Source organism: Neoarius graeffei, chromosome 17 (genome assembly GCF_027579695.1).
Source record: "Neoarius graeffei isolate fNeoGra1 chromosome 17, fNeoGra1.pri, whole genome shotgun sequence".
Taxonomy (NCBI): domain Eukaryota; kingdom Metazoa; phylum Chordata; class Actinopteri; order Siluriformes; family Ariidae; genus Neoarius; species Neoarius graeffei.
Genome location: NC_083585.1, coordinates 55,942,756 through 55,970,745, shown reverse-complemented (window position 1 = coordinate 55,970,745; position 27,990 = coordinate 55,942,756). Strand labels below are relative to the sequence as shown.

The 27,990-nt window shown below is 40.2% G+C and overlaps 1 protein-coding gene across 1 annotated transcript in view; it reads left to right on the top strand.

The window, feature by feature from the left end:
- The first annotated feature begins 3,101 nt into the window (after positions 1-3,101).
- Positions 3,102-27,990, top strand: part of gucy2f (guanylate cyclase 2F, retinal) — a 41,118-nt gene continuing 16,229 nt past the window's right edge. The window contains exons 1-14 of the mRNA XM_060898202.1: positions 3,102-3,840; positions 16,325-16,626; positions 18,815-19,169; positions 19,422-19,506; positions 19,602-19,698; positions 21,197-21,325; positions 21,401-21,481; positions 21,561-21,737; positions 21,897-22,053; positions 22,152-22,301; positions 22,899-23,047; positions 23,787-23,950; positions 26,179-26,371; positions 27,285-27,459. Of these exons, the coding sequence (XP_060754185.1) occupies positions 3,102-3,840; positions 16,325-16,626; positions 18,815-19,169; positions 19,422-19,506; positions 19,602-19,698; positions 21,197-21,325; positions 21,401-21,481; positions 21,561-21,737; positions 21,897-22,053; positions 22,152-22,301; positions 22,899-23,047; positions 23,787-23,950; positions 26,179-26,371; positions 27,285-27,459 (2,953 nt within the window). The remainder of the gene's footprint in view (positions 3,841-16,324; positions 16,627-18,814; positions 19,170-19,421; positions 19,507-19,601; positions 19,699-21,196; positions 21,326-21,400; positions 21,482-21,560; positions 21,738-21,896; positions 22,054-22,151; positions 22,302-22,898; positions 23,048-23,786; positions 23,951-26,178; positions 26,372-27,284; positions 27,460-27,990) is intronic.

Genomic DNA, 27,990 nt, shown 5'->3' with positions numbered 1-27,990 from the left:
TGTCCCCTCGTTAACTTTAATTATTCCCAACATGCATTTGCACTAATTCAATTGAACTGTTGTGGCAAAGCAGAAGCCCAATTACTGTCAGCACACAGAGCATCGGGAGCAGTGGGATCGTCCACCACGTTACACATCCTTTATACTGAAACCAAAACATCAACCTGGAGTCAACATGTTTACTTAAGAGCAGACATTTTAATCTCTAAACTGCCTGTGATCATGAACTTCACCTGTCAATAATCACATGTGAAATTTACATTTGATATTTAGGGCATGTGGGTGGCTTCATTCATTCATTCATTCATTTTTTTTTTTATGGTTTTTACCCATGATTCACTTATTTTCACAGGTTCACATCTTTCTAATATATGATGCATGTTTTTATTTTTCTACTTGTGATTTATTTCCTTTCACCGGGGCGGCACGGTCGTGTAGTGGTTAGCGCTGTTGCCTCACAGCAAGAAGGTCCGGGTTCGAGCCCCGCGGCCGGCGAGGGCCTTTCTGTGCGGAGTTTGCATGTTCTCCCCGTGTCCGCGTGGGTTTCCTCCGGGTGCTCCGGTTTCCCCCACAGTCCAAAGACATGCAGGTTAGGTTAACTGGTGACTCTAAATTGACCGTAGGTGTGAATGTGAGTGTGAATGGTTGTCTGTGTCTATGTGTCAGCACTGTGATGACCTGGCGACTTGTCCAGGGTGTACCCCGCCTTTCGCCCGTAGTCAGCTGGGATAGGCTCCAGCTTGCCTGCGACCCTGTAGAACAGGATAAAGCGGCTAGAGATAATGAGATGAGATATGATTCATACCCTTCATTTATTTTCACATCTCTAAGGAAGGAAGCCAAGAAGCCTTTATTTGTCACACGTACACTCAAGCACAGTGAAATTTAACCTCTGCATTGGCCCTTCTGAAGCAGTGAACACACACATGCGAACAATGAGCGCACACACATACCCAGAGCAGTGGGCAGCTATACTACAGTTGTAGGTTGCTCAAGGGCACTTCAGCCCAACCTCAGCCCATGGCTACCCCATGTTAACTTAACCTGCATGTCTTTGGGGGAAACCCGGAGGAAACCCACGCAGACATGGGGAGAACATGTAAACTCCACACAGAAAGGCCCCCGTTGGCCACTGGGCTTGAACCCAGAACCTTCTTGTTGTGAGGCAACAGTGCTAACCACTACACCACCGTGTTGCCCCATACATACATACATACATACATACATACATTATCTGTAGCCACTTATCCTGTTCTGCAGGGTCGCGGGCAAGCTGGAGCCTATCCCAGGTGACTATGGGCGAAAGGCGGGGTACACCCTGGACAAGTCGCCAGGTCATCACAGGGCTGACACATAGACACAGACAACCATTCTCAGACACTCATACACATACATACATACAATTAATTTATTTTCACATGTTATTCTTTCACATGACTCATTTATTTCTGCGCTTGATTCATATAATTCATTTATTTTCACATTTTATTTATTTATTTTCACATCTGATTCTTTCACATGAATCATTTATTTCTGCACGATTCATACAGTTTGTTTATTTTCACTTATAATTCACTTATTTTTGGATGATTATTTCACATGACTCATTTATTTCTGCATATGATTCATGCAATTCATTTATTTCATATTATGTTTTCACATATGATTCATTCTGACACATGATTCTTTCACATGACTCATTTGTTTCTACATATGATTCATACGATTCATTTATTTTCACATCCGATTCTTTGTAAATGATTTGTTTATTTTCCTATATTATCATATATAGTGAGTGCATGTGCTTTTATTTTTCACATGATTTGTTTTCACATATTAATATTTGATTTATTTTTGGATGGCTGCATGAATACAAAGCATAATATGTTGAAATGAACTTTTTGTTTTTGATCGTTATTGTTCTAAATAAATATTACAGATTGACTAAGGCAATGTTCCAGAGTTGAATGAACACAGTTCTCTTCATTTCTTGTTCCATTTTTCTCTATTGTTCAATCAGTTGTCCATGACACTGCAGTAGCTGAGCAATAATTCAGATTTGGGTTGGGTATCCAAATATAATGTCTGTATTTCCTTGAATAGAGAAAACATCACATGCTATCCCAACATCATGAACATCACACAAAACCAGTCATTCAACATTTACTGCAAATTATTTTCCACGTATTATCGAAGTTAATGAATTGATGAATTGCTCTGTCAGTGAGTAAGAACCCTGTGAAGCATAAATGCAGGCTTCATCGACAATCCTCTTACGCTGTGCCTCACCAAGTATGGATTAAACCCGGGGCTCACGGTGACATCACGGCCTGGGGTCACTTTGAGAAGACTTTAATTGAATGACCATGAAAGACTTGAGAGTGTGATTATTTCTAATGGAAAATTAACACTAGTTTGGTTTTCTTTTGTTTTTAATGCAATTATATGACTCCAAATTTTCCAACTTATGAGGATGGAGGACGTGACGATACAGAGATTGAGATAATATTGCAAAGCTAAAGTAATGGACCATGAATTTGACGGCATGCATGCCTCAAGTGAGACAAGAAAATGTTGGTGTTTTTTGGCGTCGGTGTTTTGGATGAGTGTAAACGGTGTGTACATTGTTACTAACAGCAGGTACTAAAGATCTCTCCTGGGTGCTGAAGTTGTTTCTGCTGCTGCGCTTGGAGAGGTAGTAGGTATATGGTGCTGTTTTTGTGGATGCAAAACACACAGTAGATCTGGATTAATAAGAAAAAAACCTTGAGAAATGGATAGAAAAGTCTGAAAGTTTGAAGAAAACTGAGGAAAATGATCTTATTGACTTCTGGACTTGTATCAACGAACTAAGGGTAAGTCCAGGTGTTTTCTTTCCATTGTTCATATTGTGAATAGTTTTCTCAGAGACATAATCAGATGAGTGCATATTTATGATATTTATGATTTAATGCAGACATAAAGAGAATGAAATAAGTGGTCAGACAGAACGAAAAGCAGCAACACAACACTCCTGTCTTCTACTTTCAGCTATACTTTAGTCTGGCCCCCAAGATGGTCATGTAAAATCCACCGATCATAACGGATACAAAAAGAGGACAATGCAACAATTTCCTCTCCATTTTAGAGCCATTCTGTTGGACTTATCCAGCTGTCCGTGTTGTAACATCCTAAGAAGCAAGCACAGCCTTTCAACTCTACCATTTTTCAACTTATGGACGCTTCTTGCCATATTGACTTATCCCTGCTGTGTGCAATGCCTCATTTTCAAAGTTGGGGTCGTCGGCCCTTGGAATTGTGACCCTGTCTATTCCAAAGCATTACCTTCTGTAGCTTCAAAGTTTGCCATTAATAGAATAAATGGGGATGTCAGTTTGGATCTGGGTTGTACGATGGACTTTGTGGTTCTCCAAGAACCATGTGAAACATCAAAAGCACTGACGACGTTTGTGCATTATGGAAAAGAAGCCGATGCTTTTGTCGGACCTGGAAATCCAGGATACTGTAATGCAGCGACACTCCTGGGCAAGAACTGGGATAAAGCTATTTTTTCATGGGCCTGCATCAACTATGAGCTCGATCGAATCCAGAGCTACCCAACCTTCGCCCGGATCTTGCCGTCACCCACACGGGTGCTGTACACCGTTCTGAAGTATTTCAGTTGGGCCAACATCGGCATCGTGTCTTCTAATGAGGATATATGGCTCGACACTGCAAGCAAACTGGCCAGCTCTCTCAGGAGTCAAGGACTTCCCATAGGCATTGTTGCATCAATTGGAAATAACGACACGGAGATGGAGAATACCCTGAGAAACCTCCAGAACGCGGGGGACATCAAAGGTAAAGCAGAAAGTCAATTTTGTGGTTACCTTAATAAGGTCAAATAGTTCTGTTTGAAACATTCCACTTTATATTACAAGCATTGGATGCAGATATATATACTACCGTTCAAAAGTTTGGGGTCACTTTGAAATGTCCTTATTTTTGAAAGAAAAGCACTGTTCTTTTCAATGAAGATCACTTTAAACTAATCAGAAATCCACTCTATACATTGCTAATGTGCTAAATGACTATTCTAGCTGCAAATGTCTGGTTTTTGGTGCAATATCTCCATAGGTGTATAGAGGCCCATTTCCAGCAACTCTCACTCCAGTGTTCTAATGGTACAATGTGTTTGCTCATTGCCTCAGAAGGCTAATGGATGATTAGAAAACCCTTGTACAATCATGTTAGCACAGCTGAAAACAGTTGAGCTCTTTAGAGAAGCTATAAAACTGACCTTCCTTTGAGCAGATTGAGTTTCTGGAGCATCACATTTGTGGGGTCGATTAAATGCTCAAAATGGCCAGAAAAATGTCTTGACTATATTTTCTATTCATTTTACAACTTATGGTGGTAAATAAAAGTGTGACTTTTCATGGAAAACACAAAATTGTCTGGGTGACCCCAAACTTTTGAACGGTAGTGTAGGATAAAAGCACACATGACTACTCATACGTAGGCTTACATGACACCTCCATGTGCCGTTAATGACAACTGACATAAACCTACATAAACATTAATAAAGGCTTATTCTTATAAGCCTCAGTTATTAGAAAGACTACTTTCATCAAATGTGTTGTTGGTATAACATCTCAATCAAACGCACTCACATACATAGCTGTGCTTTCATGATTTTCTAATTTAAATTGTAGTATAACCTGAGCTTATGGAAGCAAAATCCAACTTTCTTGGACATCAAAACTGATTAAAGCTGTCACCAATAGAAATAAACCTTTATAAATGTTTTCGCAGGTTTATGTCATGATATGGGTGTCATGTAGTTTGATATATTATATGGGCACGAGTGTTTTACTGGGAAATATACCAATGGTATTTTTCATACAAACTACATCCGGGACATGGAGAACCAAAACCGTGACCTAAATCTCTATATGTAACTTGTGAGGAAATTGATGAATTGTTTTGATAAATTTGGGGACTTTTTGTTTGTGAATGTGTCGATATAATAAAAAGAAAATCACACGTTGGCTTGAAGATATGAAGTTTGTCTTCTCGTGGTGAAAAACTCGCATTTTTCGTACGAAATACATGGTGGATCTGAGTGACATATTTGAATGGTATATCAGATATATTCCATTCAGTTAGCATGATACAAGCATGCAAGTCGAAGACAAGTAGCTGAATGGAATATATCTGATAGACTATGAAAAAAAGCCAGCCAATATTATTATTATTATACTACATACACATTACACATTCCTTTCAGGTGTTCAATGCGTCTTTCTCTTTCAAAATTCTCTCAAAATCTTCCGTATTTAACCCTCATCCTACCATGCTATTTTACACCTTAATCTTACCATGTGGGGTCCGTTTGGACCCCAATACTTTTCTTTAAAATTAAAGCTTATAAAGACAAAATCACCAGATAAGTTTTGTTCAGAACATCTTGTATTAATAACAGCAATACACTAAAGGGCCCAAGGCATAAAGAACACACTTAACCTTCATCCTACCAGCCAATTTTACATACACAAACTACCAGGCGGGGTCCGTATGGACCCCAGGAGGGAATACCTTGAAATCAATGCAGTAAGAACCAATTCAATGCAGCAAACAGACATAACTTTATTGAAGAACAAAATCCACTATGGCTGAATATCAATGATGTATTATAAATGCAATAACATTGCAATAATATTGCAATAACTAGCATACATGTAGCAAATTATAGCGCCACAAAAAAAATTGGCATTATATACATGATTTTTGCAGCTCATGCAGCTGTAAAACATTCTGGATTACAACTTAGGTCTTTTCTTACAGAATTTAAAACAAAAAAGTAATTGTAAAATAATTTAGGGCTTTTGTTTTGCAGCCTGTGCTTATTGCAGCAGTGGGGTCCACACGGACCCCAAGAAGGAATGCCTTGGTAGTTTCATTATGGAACATAAAAGAAATAAAAGAAGTTAACTTTCAGTGTGCTATTCAATTATAAAATGAAAGACAGATAAACTTTACTCTGGGGTCCGGTTGGACCCCAGTAACAAATTAATTATACCTTCACAATGCAAAAAGCTGATCTTCTGGTGCTTTAGTGTTTTAATTAAGACATAAATTCCGACAAATTCATAAAACAGTGAGGCAGTATGTCACATATTTTTAAAATGGCAAACAAACATATAGGTGCGGGGTCCAGATGGACCCCACTGGGTAGGATGAAGGTTAACGAAGCAAACCTGGCGGCCATGTTTGTTTACAAATTGTCCCAGTCGCTCGCTAGCGCGGAAGTTTCACGTCTCCAACGTGTGATGTCATGTTGTCTTGACAACCATGCAATATCATAAACCATATTCAACACTCATTCTCCATCGGGTAGAGTGACATAATACACGTAGGATAAGCGATATGCGAACAATATTGCGTGCTATCAAACCAAATGAATGAAACCCACTAGAAGTGAATAGAACATGTTTTTATTCCATTGAAAAAGTGTCCTGTATGTATACTAAGTCCCAAAATTTCCCTCTGATGACATAACTCCCAGTGTTTTCCCACTGACTTGACACACGTTGTCAAAATGGTGAACTGGCTCAAAATTAAAATTCTTTTCATTAACGATGTGTCCATATATTGACACATATATATGAAGTTTATTTTCTTGTGTTGAAAATATTTTCAATATGTTCACCACTCAAAGATAAACTTCATATCTTCATGCAAACTGTGTAATGTCCTGTATTAATTAAAGTGCTACTCAATAGTTTGAAGGTAAGGTGGTTTTATAGCTACTGTATGTCTCACTAAACATATTAAGAATGTAAGGAATAAAAGAGGATGACGTGTGCTGTTCTACAAATGTAATCCATGACGGAGTGGTGTGATGGTATACTTTGTGAGTATGATATTTGTGAGTACATAAAAAACGACACATTCTGCTTTTAACCATATATATAGTCACCATTAATGTTGTGGAACGTCTGTGAGACAAGTTAGTTCCTGCTAGCTCTTAATATATAGCAGCTATTTAACAGTTATTCCACGAAATCGAGTCGTACATGGCTTATAGACCCCTTCGCATGTTTGTAAACAAACCAACCGTTGCCAGGATGCACATGCAGCCTGGACCCAGAAACAATGGCGCTGCCCATAGACCGGCATTATGAGCTGTCAGATTATGCCAAACAATTGTCGTTACAAGATCGAGAATGCTACATAAATAAGTTAACTCTAACAAGTGGACATCGCCTACCGGATCCGCATTTAATTAAAGAGTGGACGGACGATGTTAGTAAGTTCCCTGGTATACAATGGCCAGATATATACTCGTACCTTATTGACAAGACTTCAGTGTACACCCACGAAAAACTTCGTGCCTACAAGTCTTTAGACGCATATGATTATGTTATGTGCGGGCATGTACAACTTGATTAACAATGGGACATTCATATTCATTTTGTTTTAATCAAATTATGCCAGTGATGTGATGGCAATGTGGCTTTAGCTACAACAGCAAATACCAACACTAAACAGCAATTTGCAGGAGGTGATGGCATGAAAGGAATGATAGTGTAAAGAGTGCAGCTAAGAGAAATCAGAGCTGCGTAAAAAGCGAGAGGCAGAGAGCAGAAATGAAACTGAACGGGGCGGGAGCTAGGGTAGAGCAGTCAGCGTAAGTTGGCATTTAGAGTGAGGGCACACAATTTTACCTTTCCATCCTTGCTTTAAAATTGTGATTTTCAGCATACACAAATAATGATGGCACAAAATCTGGACTGCTTGAGTCAAGCGAGACCTCTCCTACAAACAAAACTGCATGCAAAGCTAAGTTAACATGCTAACAATATTCATTACATTGTGTAACTATGACCCAGCTAATCAGACAAACGCTACCAAAGTATTTTGCTACATCAGTAAACGAAGACTAGAAAGAATAAAAAAGAAAGATTTAATAAATAGCCTGATCTTACCTGTGACGAAGTGGGCGCTGCAAACCTATGCATTTTTGATAGTGCTTTCATCCCAGTCTACACGTTTGATGGCTTGTAGCCATAGACGTCGGCGATTTTTTTGGAATGGGTGAGATCCTGCTGGAATTCTGAAAATTTTAACCCCATCACTGCTACGATTCTGACACCCGACAACACAACAACTAGGCATTTCTGAGTCTTTTTTGGGTCCAGGCTGCGCGCGCAATTTCCGCTTATGTATGAATTACGTTTACTGCGAAGGGGTCTATAGCAGCTATTTAACAGTTATTCCGTGAAATCGAGTCGTACATGGGCTGATAGCTATAAGCTACGTACGACAAGATTGAGTGAAATAACTGTTTTATTCTCTCCACATTCACTGGATTCTGAGAAACAGAGCATTTTTATTTTTTGCAAATTCGATAAATAAAAACTTTATACAAAACGTCCGACAAAATCATTTCTGCTTAGAATTTAAACAAACCAGCGAAATGACAGTAGCAGTTTGTGAAAAATGCGATAATAATAATAATAATAATAATAATAATAATAATAATAATAATAATCCTTGAAAATGTAAAAAAAAAGATATGTTCTTACCAACAAATACTTTCATTCCATATTTTGTTGCTTTTTTTTATTTTGGGGGGTTTTGTTTTCGAGTAGAGTTTTTATTTCATCCTCGGTTGGTTCAGCAACACGCTCCACCATTTTGTTTTTCTCTACTCATGGTATATGAGCTGATCGCCTAGTAGTAGAGTAACCAATCAGAGTATGCAATTGCTCATATCCAGTGAATGTGGATAGAATAAAAACAATTGTTCCGTCACCAGCTTGTCGTTTTTCTCTGTCTTGAAATGGATAAGGCAAAAGCCATAACTTACTGAGAAACCCCAAAGCAGAAACTCTGTCGTGAAGACATTGTGAATGGTGTGAATTAATAACACACTGATTCCTGATTAAAACAAATCAGTTTATTCATTTTAAACATTGCTTAATGACACTGGGGGCATCGTGGTTCAGGTGGATAAGGTGCCATACCATAAATCCGGTGACTTGGGTTCGATTCCGACCCGAGGTCATTTCCTGATCCCTTCCTGTCTCTCTTTCCCCCTCATTTCCTGTCTCTACACTATCCTATCCAATAAAGGTGAAAAAAGCCCAAAAAAATCTTTTAAAAAAAAACAAGCCATGCTGTCAGTTCACTAATCAGATGAGAGAACATCAATAAAGTCTGAAATCTGTCTCCTTTCTGATGTAATGTCTCTAGCCTTGTAGCTAGTTTCTGGTCTGATGAGTTGTCTTAAAGCAGATACGCAGAACCTTTATTTTTAAATACATTTCTGAGTGGATAGTATCTCCATCCTTGACTCTTGTATGCTGCATAAATGGGAATAAAAAATATATATTTTTGAGAGTTAAAATTGACCGCAGAGTTGGGATTCAAGCTGCCCTGCTGAGCCAGCCAGCCCTGACTGCGTGACGTCACAGCGGTAACGGGTTTTAAGGCCAAGGCCTTTGACAGCTATAGACCAAAGCCAGACTCGGCAAGCGAGATTGGTTGCAATGGCCTCTTTATTTATTGGAGATTCTTCGGATTCCTCAGGCAGTAATACATCTGATGGTGATAGTCCTGAAATTGGAATGTGTGTACATGCTACTGCTATACACGTAGAACCCACAGGCGATTGCTCTAAGACAACGAGGGAGGCTCAGCCTCCTCTAAAAATGACGAACATCGAATCATAGAAATATATGTGCTCAACCCAACTACAGTGCAAAATCATTCCATTATAACTTTCCCCAGTTCGCCTAATGTGTGCGTGAGTTTTTCCCCCTCATGACAGCGCGATGCAGTGCAGCCTCAGTGCACTTCAATGGCGTTGGGAGCTCTGCGCTTTCAATATCAAAATGCAAGACGATTATTGGACAAATACTGTGAAAACGCCCGCCCACGGAGTCTCCCGGACTCCCAGCCTCAGTGCACTTCAACGGCATTTGGGAGCTCTGCACTTTTCAATCTCAAAATGCAAGACGATTATTGGACAAATACTGCGAAAATGCCCGCCTACGGACTCCGAGCCTCACAGTGGGAGGGACATGGCAAAGCTTTCCGCTTTGGTGAAAGCGGCCGGATATTTTCTTTGATTGACAGCTCGTTTCAACTATAGACAGGCAGCGGTGAATTTCAGTTCAGTCCCATGCGGATTCGCGAGTGCTGTGCAGTGTTGCCAGATTGGGAGGATTTAAGTGCATTTTGGTGGGTTTTGAACATATTTTGGGCTGGAAAACGTCAGCAGTATCTGGCAACACTGAGTGGTGTATTGTAAGAGATCAGCTTACATTTCGATTTCATTCATTACATACGGTTTCTACCAGCTTTTTTAGTTTGTATATATTTTCATTGTAAATAAAGTATAAATATAGTGTTGTCAAGTTTGCTATCTTAGTCCCAGAAATTTCGTTTATTTGAGTGACTGAACTTGAACTTGAGGGGGCTAGTCAGCTAGCAAGAAAGCTGCGCACGGATGCCAAGCATTGCTGATTTAATTTTGGCGAAGCCATTTGCCAGTCTTCCTTTCGAGGAAAAAATTAAAATTAAAGAGCAGGGTAGACCAACGCCTCAAATTGACTTGGTGAAAAAGGTAGGGAATAATACTCGTTCCTTTCAGCTCTCCTGGTACGAGAAAGTGAATTGGCTAACAGCAAGTGACCCACATCAACAACAGTAAATAGGCTACTTTAGTAATATGTCATGGATGGACCAAAAATATAGAATCTATTTAAAATGTTTATGCTGAGTATATTATATTGGAATATATATTTTTCTGGATATTAATTAAACACAGCTACAATTTTGAAAACATTTTTAAACAAAAACACAGCCGAGAACATTTCACACTACAGACCTGGATTAAAAGTGAAGGGTTATCAAAATTGTCAATAAAACATTTCTCAGTCAAAATAAGTAAAATATAGGGAAAGTGTCATTGAATGAAATGTGTGGCACCCAGCTCTACTGCTGAGGTTCCTGACAAAGAGCTGCTTTCAATAATGATCAATTTTTAAACAACATGCCACAATTTTAAAATATAAAATGTTAAAATATACCCCCCCAACACCACCATCATGTATATTGGACAGTAGGCTAATGGGCCAAAAGAACCTGTTATTTCACAGTTTGTGACCCTGCCAACAATCAGCCAGATCAGAGGCAAGAGTATGGGCAAAATTTATGTGTTTTTTCTTTTTTCTTTTAAAATCTGGAAATATCGTAACCGACCAGCCTCCCCTGTTTGAAAGACTACCAGCCGCCACTGGTAGAACCGTATCAGTTCGAACCATCAGAAAGTGAATCCTATAGTAACACGTCGGCCACAGAGGCCCCCACCTTACGAAATAAAGCCAGAGAACAAAGCCGTCTAGAGAACTGGATGGAACTGAACTGACAGTCTCATGTAATTCTCATGAAAACAGGATAGGCGTTATAACTTATGCAACGTACATGCATGCATTCTCACTGATACAACATAAAAGGCTAATTAAATAATCAGATGAACTGAGACAATCACATTCTGAAGCAAATTAAATAATCTTATACCGGTAACTTAAATACACAATGCAAGTTACATGTATTAATCTAAATGCAGGTAAACGACGAGTGTTGTTGTTTTTGTTATGTAACCAAATGAGAGTCGCATCTTACGCGTCTGTGTTCTCGCTTCTTAAAGGCCGATCTTGTGGCCAATTGTTTTGAAACAATCTGACTTTCAGTTCTTCATTCATTCGCTTCTTCCAGGTAAGGGTGAGATATTGCTGCTGAGGCAAGCATATCCAGCAGAGAAATCTGATGACTGGTCCACTCATTCTCCATTTTCTCCATACTGAGTACTCCGTCATTACTGCTCGGCTCACACGCCAGGAGAACTGAACTTACTTTCCTTTTCTTGTAGTTTTCTTTTCCTTTAATTGTTGGTCCTGCACCGTCTTTCAATACAGGCTTATAGCCAACGCTCCTCAACAGAGCAGAGGTTTTGTACGAGTCCTCAGTAAAATGTGCCCATGAATTTCTTGCAAAACGCATCCAAATCTTTGCAGTTTGAACATTCTTGGGCCATGAATGCAACATAAATCCACCTTCTGTCATGTTGCTGCACCCACCAGCAACACATCTACGTGGCATGGTGATAAATTAGCTCAAAATGGAGGATCGAAGTTGCAGTCAGCGCTGTGTTTTAGTGTAGCGGAAATGGCAATGAAACCGATAGCCTTCCTGTTGTGATGTCACAGATGCCAAGGTCATTCACTCAGACCGCTACTTATATGAATCATTTTAATCGTAAAAAAAATTATGATATTAGATTTATTGTTAACGCTTAAAACTATTCCTATGCCATTCTTGAGGTCTCAAGGCATTTATAAACAAAAAGTGAGGCCATATCCCTTACGAAAATTAACCATGGTTTTACTATGAAAACTAACCATGGTTTTACCATGGTTTATAGTTATTCATGGTTTTCATGGTTTTTTTGGGTACCCATGAAAACCATGGTGCATTTTACCTCAGTGTTCACTTAAATTTTTAGGTTCTAAGAAAATGTTAATGTATCTGGGCTGTTAATCGAGATCCTTCTCTACAGCATTGACTGTTGGACGAAAGCATGGTAATACTACAGTTAGTGCATCCTTTTAAAAACCATACTATCCCTTTTTAAACTAATTTCGTAGTTACTATGACCTATTACACATACAACTATGATGCTACCACAGCTACTGCAGTACTATGGATAAACCACAGTAATACTATGGTTGGTTCATAGTACTTAGAATCACCATGAAATACCATAGTAGAACCATGGTTACTACCTGGGTGCGATTTGCTGGGGGGGGATGGTGGGGATCATCCCCCCCTCTGGTTTTTATCTCTGCTGAAAAAAAATCCTCGGGGACAACCCCGTCAATAAAACAAACAAACCAAAAAAAAAGGTTGACATGACAGGCATGTTGTGACACAGTTTTCTACGGTCTACATTGCACTCACTTTCAAAATGACCCGAAGTGGCAGCTTTGATGTTCACGAACGTCTAGGGTTGCCAACCGTTCCGTATTGGGCGGGACATCCAGTTTTTTGGGTAATTTTAGGCTACATCCACACGACAACAGCAACGAGATGTTATTTAAAAATATATCGCGTCCAAATGGGCAACGATCAGTAAAATATCAGGTCCATATGGCAACGCAACGCTTGCTGAAAACGATGCAATACACATGCCACACCTCTAGGGGCGCTGTAAGACGGTCCCTTCGGAGACACCAGAACAATAGAAGAAGTAAGGACGCATGCGCATAAACTATTATGTGCGAGACTTCATATTAGCCACAAAGTCAGGAAAATCTGTTTGTAAAATTACATTATAATGACCAAATACAATGAAAAGTATTTTTCCACTCTCACCTGTGAAAGTAATCCCATGTGATCTCGTTTGGATGGTAAACCTGTTGGTACAGTTAAACGCAGCACATGAATAAGGCATCTTTATTCTCCGCTTTGACCTATCCAATATGGCAGCGAGGATGACGTATGATTCTACGCGGAAGGCGGCGTCTTTAATGGTCCGGAATAAATTGAATGCTACACGTTGATGGATTAATTTGCTCTTCTACGCCCTTTTTGAGGAATGTATTGTAGGACTTAAACCAACATCTGAAGAGGTAAGATCGCTCCTTTTTTTCCCTATTTTTGCTGGCAGGATTGACTCTGCCCTAAGGGCTATTTTCTCTCTCTCTCTCTCTCTCTCTCTCTCTCTCTCTCTCTCTCTCTCTCTCACTTTGCACCATTACACAATAAATATTCACAGTGAAAATATTTTGTAAGCGCGTTTCATGAACCAAGTTATAGGATTTGTTGACAACTCGCATCGAGTTCATTACACTTCTACCCGGCGTGAAGCACTCACAGTCATGTGGTTGTGACGTCATCGTAAACAAATCCATTCTACTCATCCAGATGACTTCACAACGGCAACGTTGCCAGATCTTTCCACTCTGGAACCCGATCTCAAAAAGATTGCGTTTTGGGCACCCAAAACGCCGGTGCCGTGTGGACGCCAGGCCTAAACGATAAGCAATTGTATCGGAGTCACCTGAATCTGTTGCCGTGTGGACAGGGCCTTAATTTGTCCCGTCAGGGACAGATCCTGCCCCTCACTCCAATGCTGTGGTGTAAATCGCGTAATTGCCGTGAGAAGCGCTATTACAGCGAGTCGCGGTCATCTGCGATTTAAAACCATTCACTGTTGCCATATCCTGAATTTTTAAGCTATACTGACAAAATAGGCATCAAATTAAACTAGAGCAGATGGTGCAGCCAGTGGATACAGCCTAACTGTTCGATAAGGATAGCAGATAGCTTAAAAAAAAACCTTCCGAAACAGGATAGACCTCAGCCTATAGTAGGGGAGCTTTTCTGCCTCACTCCTGCCTTTGTGATGTCTTTCTCTCTTCTTCTTCTGCTATGAAGCATTGCAGAAGGTTCTTAGGGTTTTCAAATGGACAATTAAGCAAATATCAGGGTTTTACAGCTACAGCAAATACTTTTTCAGTTTATGACATTGCCTTCATAAATATGTCCTGATGAATTATTTGGCCAAAGTTTAAAAGAGAAAAATGAGACAATAATATTAGAATTGTTTGTTATTTTGCATTAAGTTACTTAAAAATATCCATTAATTGGTCTATTAATTTTTAAAAGCTCTATTTTAGAAATGAATTTGTAGTGGCCTACATTTGAAACACTCACCTAAAGGCGATTCGGTACTGTAACTATTTTGGGGCGCTGGGGTGCGTGTACAGGGCCTGTACCGGTACTTGTCCGCACCCGGAACAAAGTGTCCCTCATTTGGATATGAGAAAGTTGGCAACCCTACGAACATCCCCAGCAAATAGATGCATTGTAGATAATCAGAGTGTGAACGTGGATTTAGCGCCATGAATCACATCCTTACTGATGAGCGCAACAGAATGAATGTGTATCCACACTGACAGCCTTCTTTTCCTCGCTGTCAATGGGCCAGACGTGCGTTCCTTCCCTGCTGAGAAATTCGCAGAAATGTGGATTAAAGAAGGGCGAAACGCGGCGGATAGTGCACCGACGGGAAAGCAGAAAAGGCCACATGAACTGCGCCATCAGAGCAAACTGTTCATTTAGTATTCATGTATTTCAGTGATTTTCGAGTCACTGTCCGTTTAATCCGGAGGGAGAGAAACATCACAGCAACGCGACAAGCAATGCAAACTTTGTTGTGTGTTCGTGTATTTAGTCAGAGAGATAGGAAGATGAATTTACTATCTCTGGTTTAGTGTTCGTTTTCATTTAGTGTTATTCATTTGATATCATCGGATGTTATTGAGCTGTTAGCCTATTGTTACCTTAATTTTGTGACGTTTCATGATTAAAAAAAAAAACCATCCCCCCTTCTGGTTTTTTGACAAATCGCACCCTGGTTACTACCATGGATGAACCATAGTAATACTATGGTTGGTTCATAGTACTTAGAATCACCATGAAATACCATAGTAGAATCATGGTTACTACATAAAAACCATGGTAAAACCATAGTAAACCATGGTAGATTTTCTCTGCGTATCTCCTTTAAGCTAAATAACTTACATCAATGCATGTAATTGCACAAATAACAAAAGAGGATCTGCTACAGAAGTTGTGATTGTTTATGTTTTGAGTTTTATGCTTTTCAGTCCACTGACACACTTTGCGAAACCCGTTGACAACCTCTGCTATAGAAAGTATACACATTGCTTCATAATATTGTCATAAATATACATATAATCAAGTTTGTGTGCAATAAAAGCTAAGTGTTCAGAGATCAGATCACAAATTCAAATTACAATCATTGCTGCCCATGGTCAGGAGTCCAAGAGAGCAAAATTGGCCATGCTTTCTGAGTAGGAGGGGCATACACTCTCTCTTTCCTGTCAATCACAGTGACACTAGCCAATCACAGACATCTGTGAGCTCATACATGTAGAACAGGGCAGATAGAGCATTCTTCCAAATGTCTTACCCAGCCCCATGATGCTGCATGAGCAGTTCGAAAAGATGCAGTTGGTTGACTTCACATGTCTTAGAGGAAGCACCTTCACTCTTCCCAGTTGTTAGCCGTAGTATGATCGAGGCGAGCATGCTGGTGGGTGGGAATTACTTAAAAAATGGGGGTATAATTTTAAAAAAGGGCAGTGGATTTCATAACATAACATACCTTTGAGTACAAATGAACCATCAGCAATTTTCAGTACTTATTGTTGGACTTAGTGAATGACATGTTTTTATCTCCTAGTTATCATCATGTGCATGCATTCAGTGCTGATTGGAGGTGACAAGCAACTGAATTTCCTCCTAAAAGCCTACGACATGGGGTTAACAAGTGGCAGCTATGTCTTTATACCCTATGACGCTCTACTCTTCAGCTTACCCTACACCAATGTCTCCTATTTTACATTTCTGAACAACACCAAACTACGTACAGCATATGATGCCGTGCTCACCATAACAGTCGCGTCAGATCTCATGTCCTTCAACCAGGCCTTTAATAAAGCCAAAGAACAGCAGGAGTTGACCATTACCCAGGATCCTCAGCAGGTGAGAGAATCATGCTTTAAATAATTGTGACCAAGCGTCATTTATTTGTAAAAGATATCAAACCAGATGATTGGTTCATTGTATTTCCAATCTACTGATGGATTACATGACTTTTAATACTGTTTTAAAATTTCTAAATGACTTTAAGGTTGATTTCAGACAGCATTTTTCTGGAATCAGGGCCATTTGTGGCAAGATTACACTTGTGAAAATGTTGGTCTGGGGCTTGCTTCTATGAAACCAAAATGCAGTCCACATCATGTGTGGAAGCTGTCCAATGCGCATTAGGGTGCATCAGTTGCCCTCACTTTCATAAAATCTGATGCATTTTTGTTTGGGTGTTCCTTTTCACCAATAAAGACATCCTGTAAAATTTTTTGACCATATTCAAAAGTCTAATGGTGGCACCATGAGGTTCATTTTTTGCCAAAAAACGCTTATTTTATGTTTTCGCGTAAGGTTTGAATCACAATGTTGGACTCCATTTATTGATTTCTTGTGAGCCAGAGATCATGTTAAGAACCTTTGCAAGGGATTGAGAAGCATTAATGCGATTCATAATACATTTGTATTGTTTAAAAGTAGTTGAACAATGATTCAATGAACAGCTAAAACTCAAACTGTGCTTGATAATATATTTAGAATATGTACTAAAAACGTGTATCTAAGATATTTGGTATACTCTATAAGGTGCCGTAATGTTTCATGAAAAGTGATCGAAATTTTGTCATAAAAGTCATAAAATAGCAGCTTTTTCCATAACTTTGAGCTCCTGGTGCCACCATTAAACTTTTGAATTTTGTCAAAATATTTCACCCAGTGTGTTTTCTTACCAAAAGGAACATAAAAACAAAAATGCATCATGATCGGAGGAACTTTTCATTTTTAGGGGGCAACTGATGCACCCTAATGCGCATTGAGTAATATGATTGGTTTAAAGTTTCATGTTGCTTCCTGTTTCAAGCTTTGTGATGAGAGGAAAAGGGTCATTATGGTCAGAGGAGAAGATAGACCACTTAATTCATATACAGTATAAACCACACTTTCATAGGACTGGAGTGCTGTAATTCACTCACTTTGATGGTGCTTAGAAAATTGGGGGGGGGGGGCAGACATACCTCTTGTGCTGGCCTGGATGACTAAAATTTTCTTTTAAAAAACGTATCCTCATTTGCAGGTATTTCTACATGATGACATGCTCCGCAAAAAAGAAAAAAAAATCTATTTATCACCACTTGAATGTTGGTACTATAGGAAAATAAAATAAAATAAAATGAGACCATCAATGATGGCATAGCTCACTCCAGCCCCGTCTAATCCAGAAGGAACAATCGAAAGTGTGCCACCTTGCGCAATAAATGTTGCAAGCTATATACACTACATACAAGCTATATACAGTATAGAAGATACTGTATATACACCCTAGGAATACCGACCTATTTGCCAGAAAGAATCCAAAACAGCAAGGATTTGACAGAGAAGAAGCAATTTTTGTTGAACTGCTCATTATGGCTTAATTAGTCCATAACTTCATTAATAACTGCAATGAAACAATTCTGTGTAGAAGTTATATGCACCCTAGGTAGCCCTACCTTCATGCCAGAAAGAATCAAAATCGGTGAAGAATTGAGGGAGAAGAAGCGATTTGTGTGGAAACTGCTCGTTAGAGATTGATTAATTACGCCATATCTTCATTATTAATTGCAATTGTGCAAATTTGGGTAGAAGCTATCTTTATGTACCCCAGGCAGACCTACCTTCCTGCCAAAAAGAATAAAAATTGGTGAAGAATTGAGAGAGAAGAAGCAATTTTCATGAAATGTGGAAGACGGATGACAGACAACACATGATGGCATAAACTCATCGCCTGTCGACCGGATGAGCCAAAAAGAAAACGTGCCTTCCACATTGCAAACTTGTATACCCATACAATATGTAATGTACGAAATTGCAGAAGTGATCCATAGTTTTCAAGAAATTCTTCTAAATGAGAGCAAACCTATGATTATCCCCCAAACTAGCCCAGAATCAGTCCCTGGTGTGGACTCAAGTATTCAGGCCAAGTGTGAAATTGCCCTAAAATACACTCAGTATTTATGATGTATATGACTTGACTATTTGACTATGCCACAAAATGGGAAATGTCTGAAAACTTCTTCTTGTCTTTCCTCATACTTCTGAATTTCAGGTTTCTCCCCTTTTTGGTACCATTTACAATGGTCTTTACCTCCTTGCCAAAGCCATGCACAACACCAGAAGAGCTGGCCGGTGGTTCTCAGGAACCAACCTGGCCTTCTACACTCGGAATCTGACATTTCCTGGCTTCAATCAGAACATCCAAATTGACTCCCAGGGTGATGGGCAGACCAACTACGTCATCTTGGACTCAGATGGCTGGGGTACTGACTTGTACCTTTGCTATTTGGTTGACCTTGGTTCAAACATGGTACGATATGCTGGCAGGTCCATCCACTATCCTGGGGGTTCTCCTCCATCTGCTGACTCCAGCTGCTGGTTCAATCCCAAAACCATCTGCACTGGAGGTACTTCAACAAGCATTCCTGGGATAAACTATATGTGAAAATGGCTGGATATGTCTAAACCACAAGAGCTCCCAAACTAGGGGTCATGACCCCATGTGGAGTCACTTGATTAACAAATGGGGTCATGAGAGAAGCTCTTTTATTTCATTTCTCTTTTATTTTATTTATTTATATATTTATTTACGATGTTTTTGTGTGCTACTATAAATGATGTCTTACCTAAATTGACCTGCTTTATGTTTTTTACCCGAGGTGTGGATGTAATCTATGTCATCATAGTGTTTGCAGTTGTCTTCATTTTCATTATTGGTACCATTGGGATAAGCCTGCTTATAAGGTAACTCATGACTGCATTACTTTTTTTGCATTGGAAAATAGTTGCTACACAAAGGAACAGTCAGTGATTATGAATCGCATGTCTTCTTTTGGCAGGAGGCGAATCCAACAACTCCAACTGGTGAAAGGCCCCAACAGGATCTTACTTACTCTTGAAGATCTCAGTTTCATTAATCCCCAGCTAAGCAAACGGGTATGCTGTGATTCTTTAACCTGGTTTGTTGCTTGATTACATGAAAAGCTTTAAAAGCCATTCTTAAAGGACCACCTGAAATTTGTTGGTTGATGCTGGTTTTTAGCTCACCCGGCCATATACCAGGCTGGATGAGCTTATGTGATCACGCATTGTCCGTCTGTCTGTTGTCCATCCATCATCATCGTCCATCCACAGTTTACAAAAATCGCTACTCCTCCTACAGGCTTGATCAGATTTTGATCAAACTCACATACAATGTTCCCCAGGTGGGTGTGCATAAAAGTTGTCAAGACGGTGGCGCCACCTGCCATATTTACGAATTTATGGGCGTCTGAAATTTTTCAGTGACTCATAACATCAAACGCTACTCTTCATAATCTGCTGGGACGTTTTCACTGAAGCTCACCCAGAAGACTCTAAAGACATATACCAACAAGAATTGCTCACCAGGTGATGCCACCTAACATGGATGAGGCTACAGAGGGGTCACATCCAATTTCATAAAAATCGCTACTCCTCCTACAGGAGTGATCGGATTTTGATCAAACTCGTATGGAATGTTCCCCAGGTTGGTATGTATAAAAGTTGCCAAGATGGTGACTCGTCACACCAAACACTACTGTTTGTAAACTGCTAGGATGTTTTCACTAAACTCACCCAGAAGTCTCTAAAGATATATTCCAACAAGAGTTGTTCACCAGATGGCGCCACCTGCCATGGACACAGCTACACAGGGGTCATATGCAATTTCACAAAAATCGTTACTCCTCCCACAGGATTGATTGGATTTTAAACTCACACACAACAACAGTGGCCAGTATGAGCTACAGCCTCATTGCGGCTTTTTTTTTTTTTATGTTATTTCCATGAGAAGCTAGCCGTTGTGTGCCACTCTGATGTCAGAAAGGGACGTTGTTGTTTCCAGCACAGTTACATTGGTTACATTGACATTTAATAGGGAAAGTTATTGAGAAGTAGTGGAGATGTTGGTGCAAACATTGGACTCAAAGTCCCTGAATGCAATACAGCTACATCGCAGTTGCCCTGAGTTGTAGTGGAGACTCAACTGGGCTAGTTAGCGATCTAAGAGCTGACAAGCCTGAGGATGTTGATGGCAGTGTGGGCAGGTTAGAGCTTTGGAAGCTGATGTGTTTGAATAGAGTGTACAGATGAAGACATGAGAAAGCTGGACAGACTAAAGGACTAAAGTGCCACTACATTGCTCTCTTTACGTAGAGATGAAGCAAGGGCTAAATTCCATGACACCAATATGAGCAGGGCATTGACCAGCATTATGGATAATGTATGAAACTGTGAAAAATAAAAAAATAGTCCAACATTTGAGATGAAATAAATTTTAAAAACAACTCAGGAGTTCATAACAAAATAAATCTTGGACATCAAAGAAAACCACATGCTAACTGTATAGATTAACATGCAAGTCGTCCATGTTGGATTTTTCCTTTAACTTCTATCTTTTTATGTACTGTGTCAGAAAATCACACTGGAGGAACTCAGTGACTCCAGAAGTGTTACTGATGAGAAGAGCATGAAGTCGGTTGAACACTCAGTCAACAGTTTGGCAACAGCCACTCATGAGACCTCCAACGTTGCTGTCTATGAGGTGGGACACTGTACATCTTTAATGAGTCCTCAAACTTTGAAAGAAAATTAATATTAAAGACTTTTTTTTGCACAGGGTGACTGGGTTTGGCTCAAGAAGTTTGAGAAGGATCAATTCAAGGAAGTCAAGCAGAGTACCACCAAAATATTTACAAAGGTATCTGCAATGATGCCGCTAAAACTGTTAACATTAAACACTAGTCTTTTGAATGTATTTTAATTTGTTTCGCTTTTAGATGAAGGACCTCAGGAATGAAAATGTTAACCCATTTCTTGGGTTCTTCTGTGACTGTGGCATGTTTGCTGTGGTCACTGAGCACTGCTCAAGAGGAAGCTTACAAGACCTACTGCGCAACGATGATGTTAAATTAGACTGGATGTTTAAGTCCTCCTTGCTTTTGGACCTTATCAAGGTGCCTAGAGTTCATCTTATTAATGAAAAAATGTGTACCAGAAAATAGGAGCTTATGATTGGTTAAGGTTGTCTTCATGAATAAAAATTCAGAGAGAATAAAAATTATATTATTTTGTTTGTTATTATAAAAGTCAAAGGATTTTGTCATTTCAAACAGGGAATGAAATACCTTCACCATCGAGATTTCCCTCATGGCCGACTAAAGTCACGCAACTGTGTGGTGGATGGACGATTTGTGCTCAAAATCACAGATTATGGTTTCAATGAGCTTCTTGAATCTCAGAAAGCTCCAAAGGAGGAACATTCACCAGAAGGTATGATTCGGCTCTGCTTCCTAGCAATAAAGTTTACTCAGTATCTGAAACCATCACACGACAACAAGCATGCATTCAGGCCTGCCCTTGTGCTTCAGATCTCTTCTGGACAGCTCCTGAACTTCTCAGAGACCCTGAGAGCCCACGAAAAGGGACATATAAAGGTGATGTCTATAGCTTTGCCATCATACTTCAAGAAGTGGTCGTCCGTGGCGCTCCATACTGCATGCTTGGACTACCACCTGAAGGTTGGTTAAATGAACCCATCGCAACATTTTTCAAACATTTCCATTGTGAGAAAAGATTGTTGTTGGTGTTGTTGGTTTTCTAATTTTGTTGTGTTGATGGATTTGGTTTTGTGGGCAGCATGGTGGTGCAGTGGTTAGCACTGTCACCTCACAGCAAGAAGGTTCTGGGTTTGAGCCCGGAGTTTGCATGTTCTCCCTGTGTCTGTGTGGGTTTCCCTCACAGGTAACCCAATTAGGTTAAATGACTACTCTAAATTGTATGTGTGAATGGTTGGTTCCCAAGCCTGGAAATGGGAGGGTTGTGGCAGGAAGGGCATCTGGCATAAAGCTATGTTCCAATTGATATGACATGTGGATCAATAGGGTCTACATGCCAGTGACCCCACATGCATAAGTGAGACAAGCTGGAAGGAGTGAGTGAGTCATGGATTTGGTTTTGCATTGTGATAAAATAGTGTTGACATACTTGGTTTTGTGTTGTCTGATTTGTATTTTGTGTTTTCAGATTTTGTTTGGTGTTGTAGTCACTTGGTAATGTCTTGCATCTCTTGGCCACCATAACAAGACCTCTAAGCTTGTATCTTGTACTATCTGCAGAGATCATTAGGAAGGTGAAGAAACCACCCCCCATGTGCCGGCCAACAGTTGCTCCAGATCAGGCTCCACTAGAGTGCATCCAGCTGATGAAACAGTGTTGGAGTGAACAGCCTGACAGGAGACCCGCCTTTGATGAAATATTTGATCAGGTAGATTGCCATAAATGCACTATGTTATTATGCACTATGTTTATTGAGCTAGTGTGCTTCATACAATTGTAAGTAGAGAGTCAGCAGTCCAGGCTTCACATGAGTGCAGTGTCAGAGGATGTAAGTGATTTAAAAGCCAATCTGGACATCTGCCAGCTTATGTTGGAAAAGCTAAGCTGCTGTGTCCTCCCCTTAGCACATTGACCTATTGTGTAGTTGGCAGTTTGAATATTTTCATGTGCTTCAGAGTAAGGGATTAGCAGTGGACAAAAAATTGGGAAAAAATGTAAATATACTTTTAACATGACCTATTGAATGCAAAATTCCCACAATTCTATGTACTTCATCTCAGTGATGCATTTGACTTTTATCCCATTCATATGGGAGGCACAGTGGTGTAGTGGTTAGCATTGCCACCTCACAGCAAGAAGGTTCTGGGTTTGAGCCCAGTGGCCGGTGGGGGCCTTTTTGTGTGGAGCTTGCATGTTCTCCCTGTGTCTGCGTGGGTTTCCTCTGGGTGCTCCGGTTTCCCCCACAGTCCAAAGACATGCAATTAGGCTAATTGGCTACTCTAAATTGTCCATGACCAAAAGCAGTGCAGTAGAGGAGTGGCTAGCCAGCTGTACTTACTTAGCCAAGAAACCCTCGTAAAGGGACCCAAACCAGAACACAGTGGATGGACAAAGAAGAAGAGAGATTCATTCATATTCAGTATTCTTTTTTCTTACTACTTTTACAGTTCAAGCTTATAAACAAAGGCAAGAAGACCAACATCATAGACTCCATGTTGCGTATGCTGGAACAGTACTCCTCGAACCTTGAAGATCTAATTAGAGAGAGGACAGAGGAGTTGGAGATAGAGAAACAGCGGACAGAGAAACTCCTGACTGAAATGCTCCCGCCGTAAGAATGTATTAAATATATAAGATGTGATGTTCTAAGAAAAAGATATGCACTTCATTTTGTTGCACAAATAGAGCTGATTCTATATTACCCCTCCTAAGCACCAGGGATCATGAGAATCAACTGGATACCTTCTTGTGTATCTACATGCATACTGAGACCTCTCAAGAAAGTAATGCTGTGCAGAACTGGTTCCACTGTTTTTTAAGGTTTGCCTTTCAAGGCATTACAATTCAAACCTTTACCAGTTCTACCCTTTGGCCTCTCGTTATCACTCTGGGTGTTTTTGGGATGTGTGCAAGTGCTCTTCCGTGATCCTAATACCAAGGGTATCAGGATATTGCCGTACTTCATGACTGGCTCCTAGGAGCAGGTTACTGTTACCCTACTTGCACACATTGATTGTTAACAGCAGTAGGCTACTTGGCTTGCTGGAACTGCAAGCTTTTAGAAGTATATTATCAACTGATGGCTGTACTCTAAATATTACAAAGCAGAGATTTCATCTTCTGCTCAAGCAGCAGAAACTCTAGTTTTATGGATTTGTGAGGCTTTTCTAAAGAAAGGGGTGTGCTTGGGAATAATGCCCCATCAGAGTGAGAGTAACCACAGATGCTTCCCTTCCTTGCTGCAGAGCAGGGCCTTTTTGTAGGTTCACAGGGGGTGTGTACCACCCCATGTGAGATTAGAACACAACAATCAGTTGGATTTGTGGATGGTTGATCCGGCCTTTAGTTTTTACGACTGGTTCAGAGATGTTGTCATAGGGTGGCATGGTGGTGTAGTGGTTAGCACTGTCACCTCACAGAAAGAAGGTTCCAGGTTTGAACCGCACAGCCGACAGGGGCCTTTCTGTGTGGAGTTTGCATGTTCTCCCTGTGTTTGCATGGGTTTCCTCCCACAATTCAAAGACATGCAGATTAGGTAAAATGCCCAACCCCTGGGGTTGTACAAGACAGTGCATACTTAGTGCCAGTCCCAAGCCCAGATAGATTGGGGAGGGTTGCATCAGGAAGGGCATCTGGCGTAAAACCTATGTGGAACAGATCTGCTGTGGTGACCCCAAACATACAGAAGCAGCCGAAAGAAGAAGTTGATGTGTGCTGATCGCCTGACCTTTGCCTGTTTTGGGATAATGTTTTTGCACACTGTTCTGGATTCATTTGCCAGTCTTTTCATTAAAACTTCAAACTGCACGTGCATCCAACTCCACCTCTTTTTCATGACAGTTTGCTGACACAAGAGATCTGCTGTTGTGTCAGCAAACTGACAGGTCTGTTGTACAGGACAGTGTACGGCTGTGAATGAACAGCCGAAAGAAGAAGTTCAGAGAAGTTGTCATATTTTGATCCACTTGGCCAACATAGTAATAGTCAAATATTAATTATTAAGACTGCACAAGGTTGCACATCTCCCTCTGAATTGTACAGAAGCTCCACATATGGATGTATCCATGGTTACAAACAACATATCAGTATAAAGGCATACTTGCCGATTAAGGTATACGTACTTGATGATTCTAACTAAACATATTACCAATTGTGATTTTCTCTGCTCGAGCTAGACATCCCACTGGGACAAAATGCACTGGCCCATGACAGGCCTCACAATCTACTATATGCCTTGCCTCCTCTGCTGCAAAGGATTCAGAGTAGTGCTGGTGGACCCAAGATGGCTGGGAGGACCATGGTTTGACCAGAACACCCCGGTGGATTATTCCTCATGGCATTGCATATAGTACCTTGCCACAGTTATTCTCACCACCCCTGGACGTGAGGAGGGGTAAAAAAGAATGTGAGCTACTCATGTAGCTGTTGTTCTATGAAACTTATACACCAGAGTATACCAGGGTTGCCCATCATTCTCAACCAGTGCTGACCAAGTGAGAGCTCCAGGAGGATCCAGGAAAGGATGGCTGTTTGATAGCAATATTTATCGAAAGTACTGCACTGTTTTCTGTCATTTTGATATTTTCTGACTTTGTTGGAAGGTCTCAAGCACAAGAAGATAGACAGCTCATTCTCACCACCCCTCACAGCTATCTAGAGTTCGTAGTACAGTTACATATACAACAATCATTCTCTTGTCTGTGGTTATTAGAAATAGCTCAAAGTTGTATGGTACTGTATTTTGTGGCAAGTATACACACATAGTGAATTGCACCATTGCTTTAAATGATTCTGAGATCGCATGTTCTAGTCTCATTCAAAAAGCCTGACATCTTGCAGATCTGTGGCTGAGGCGTTGAAAACAGGTGCCTCTGTGGAGCCAGAGTACTTTGACCAGGTTACCATCTACTTCAGTGATATAGTGGGCTTCACAACAATCTCCTCACTCAGCGATCCAATTGAGGTTGTGGATCTGCTGAATGATCTGTATACACTATTCGATGCAGTGTTGTCTAACCATGATGTATACAAGGTAAACTCATTATGAATGAATCCATTTAGGTAGACTCTGAAACGACTAAAAAAATTGTGAATTCTTAAATGTTAGCATGGTGCTAACTTCAACTGCTACCTTTTAATGTTTGTTATAATTATTTAATATGCTGAGTTTGCAATATTTTTCATAAATATTTATTTTGTGAGCGAAGCATATTAAATTAGTTTGAAACCTCACAAAAAAGACTTAATATCTTGAACTTATGAGGTGGTAATGATAACAGAATTACAGATTTTGCATGCTAAGCTAGCTAGGGAATTTAAGTAGTTTGTTAGCGACAAAAAATGTGTGATTGTGTATAATTTGACAAGCTCAGCTACTATTAAAAATTCACTGAGAATGTGGCATTGCAAATCAAGACTGATGAATCCAATTTTGCAATGACTTGTTCCCAATCCATGGTAGTTTACTAAAACCAGTTAGCTATGTGCTAAGGTTACTTAGAGTAAAATGCATTACATTACATTACATTGCAGGCATTTAGCAGATGATCTTATCCAGAGCAACATACAACATACCCAGAGCAGCCTGGGGAGCAGTAGGGGGTTTGGTGCCTTGCTCCAGGGCACTTCAGCCATTCCTGCTGGTCCAGGGAATCAAACCAGCAACCTTTTGGTCCCAAAGCTGCTTCTATAAATATACTTCAATAAAGTTCTATATTTACAGCAAGCAATGTCAATTAACTCAGCCTTTTTCTGGATTTACCATTCTGATATGTCTCCAATGCGTAATATGCCAATGGCATATCAGAATAGCGCAGCATAATAGCACAGCAGATGTTCGAGGCCTATTTCAGTTTCTTAGGAATAATGAACAAATGGTGTACAGAAGCACTTTAATTTATTCATCCTGGCAACCTACAGTAGGAAACAATTCTTTTTCCTGGTAGGTGGAAACCATTGGAGATGCCTACATGGTGGCCTCAGGACTGCCAAAGAGGAATGGGAATAAGCATGCAGCTGAGATTGCCAACATGTCCCTGAACATTCTGAGCTCTGTGGGAACTTTTAAAATGCGTCACATGCCAGAGGTTCCAGTCAGGATAAGAATAGGCATTCACTCAGGTAGGCGACCCCTGTTTGAATCTCAATAGTTGTCGATGTTTACACCTATCCAGTTCACTGGACTGCCTCATAACAGTATATCAAGGTTATTTATCAAGGTGTGAGGAAATTAATTGTTTCTTGAGTCCTAGATTGAAGCCTTGTACATTGCAGAGTCGATATTATCAATACAAAACCAGCCAAACTCAGTCCCTTCCATTGGACTTGGACACAATGCTCCGACCAAGCCTATAAAATATGTACATCTGTGGATTTTTTTACTTTGGAAAAAGATGATCATATTGGATGTGATGTGGATCACAGGAGAAAATAATAATAATAATAATCAGAGGAAGAATAAATAATTATTTTTTGGGTGGGCGGCATGGTGGTGTAGTGGTTAGCACTGTTGCCTCACAGCAAGAAGGTCCTGGGTTCGAGCCCAGTGGCTGACGAGGGCCTTTCTGTGTGAAGTTTGCATGTTCTCCCGTGTCTGCATGGGTTTCCTCCAGGTGCTCCGGTTTCCCCCAAAGACATGCAGTTTAGGCTAAT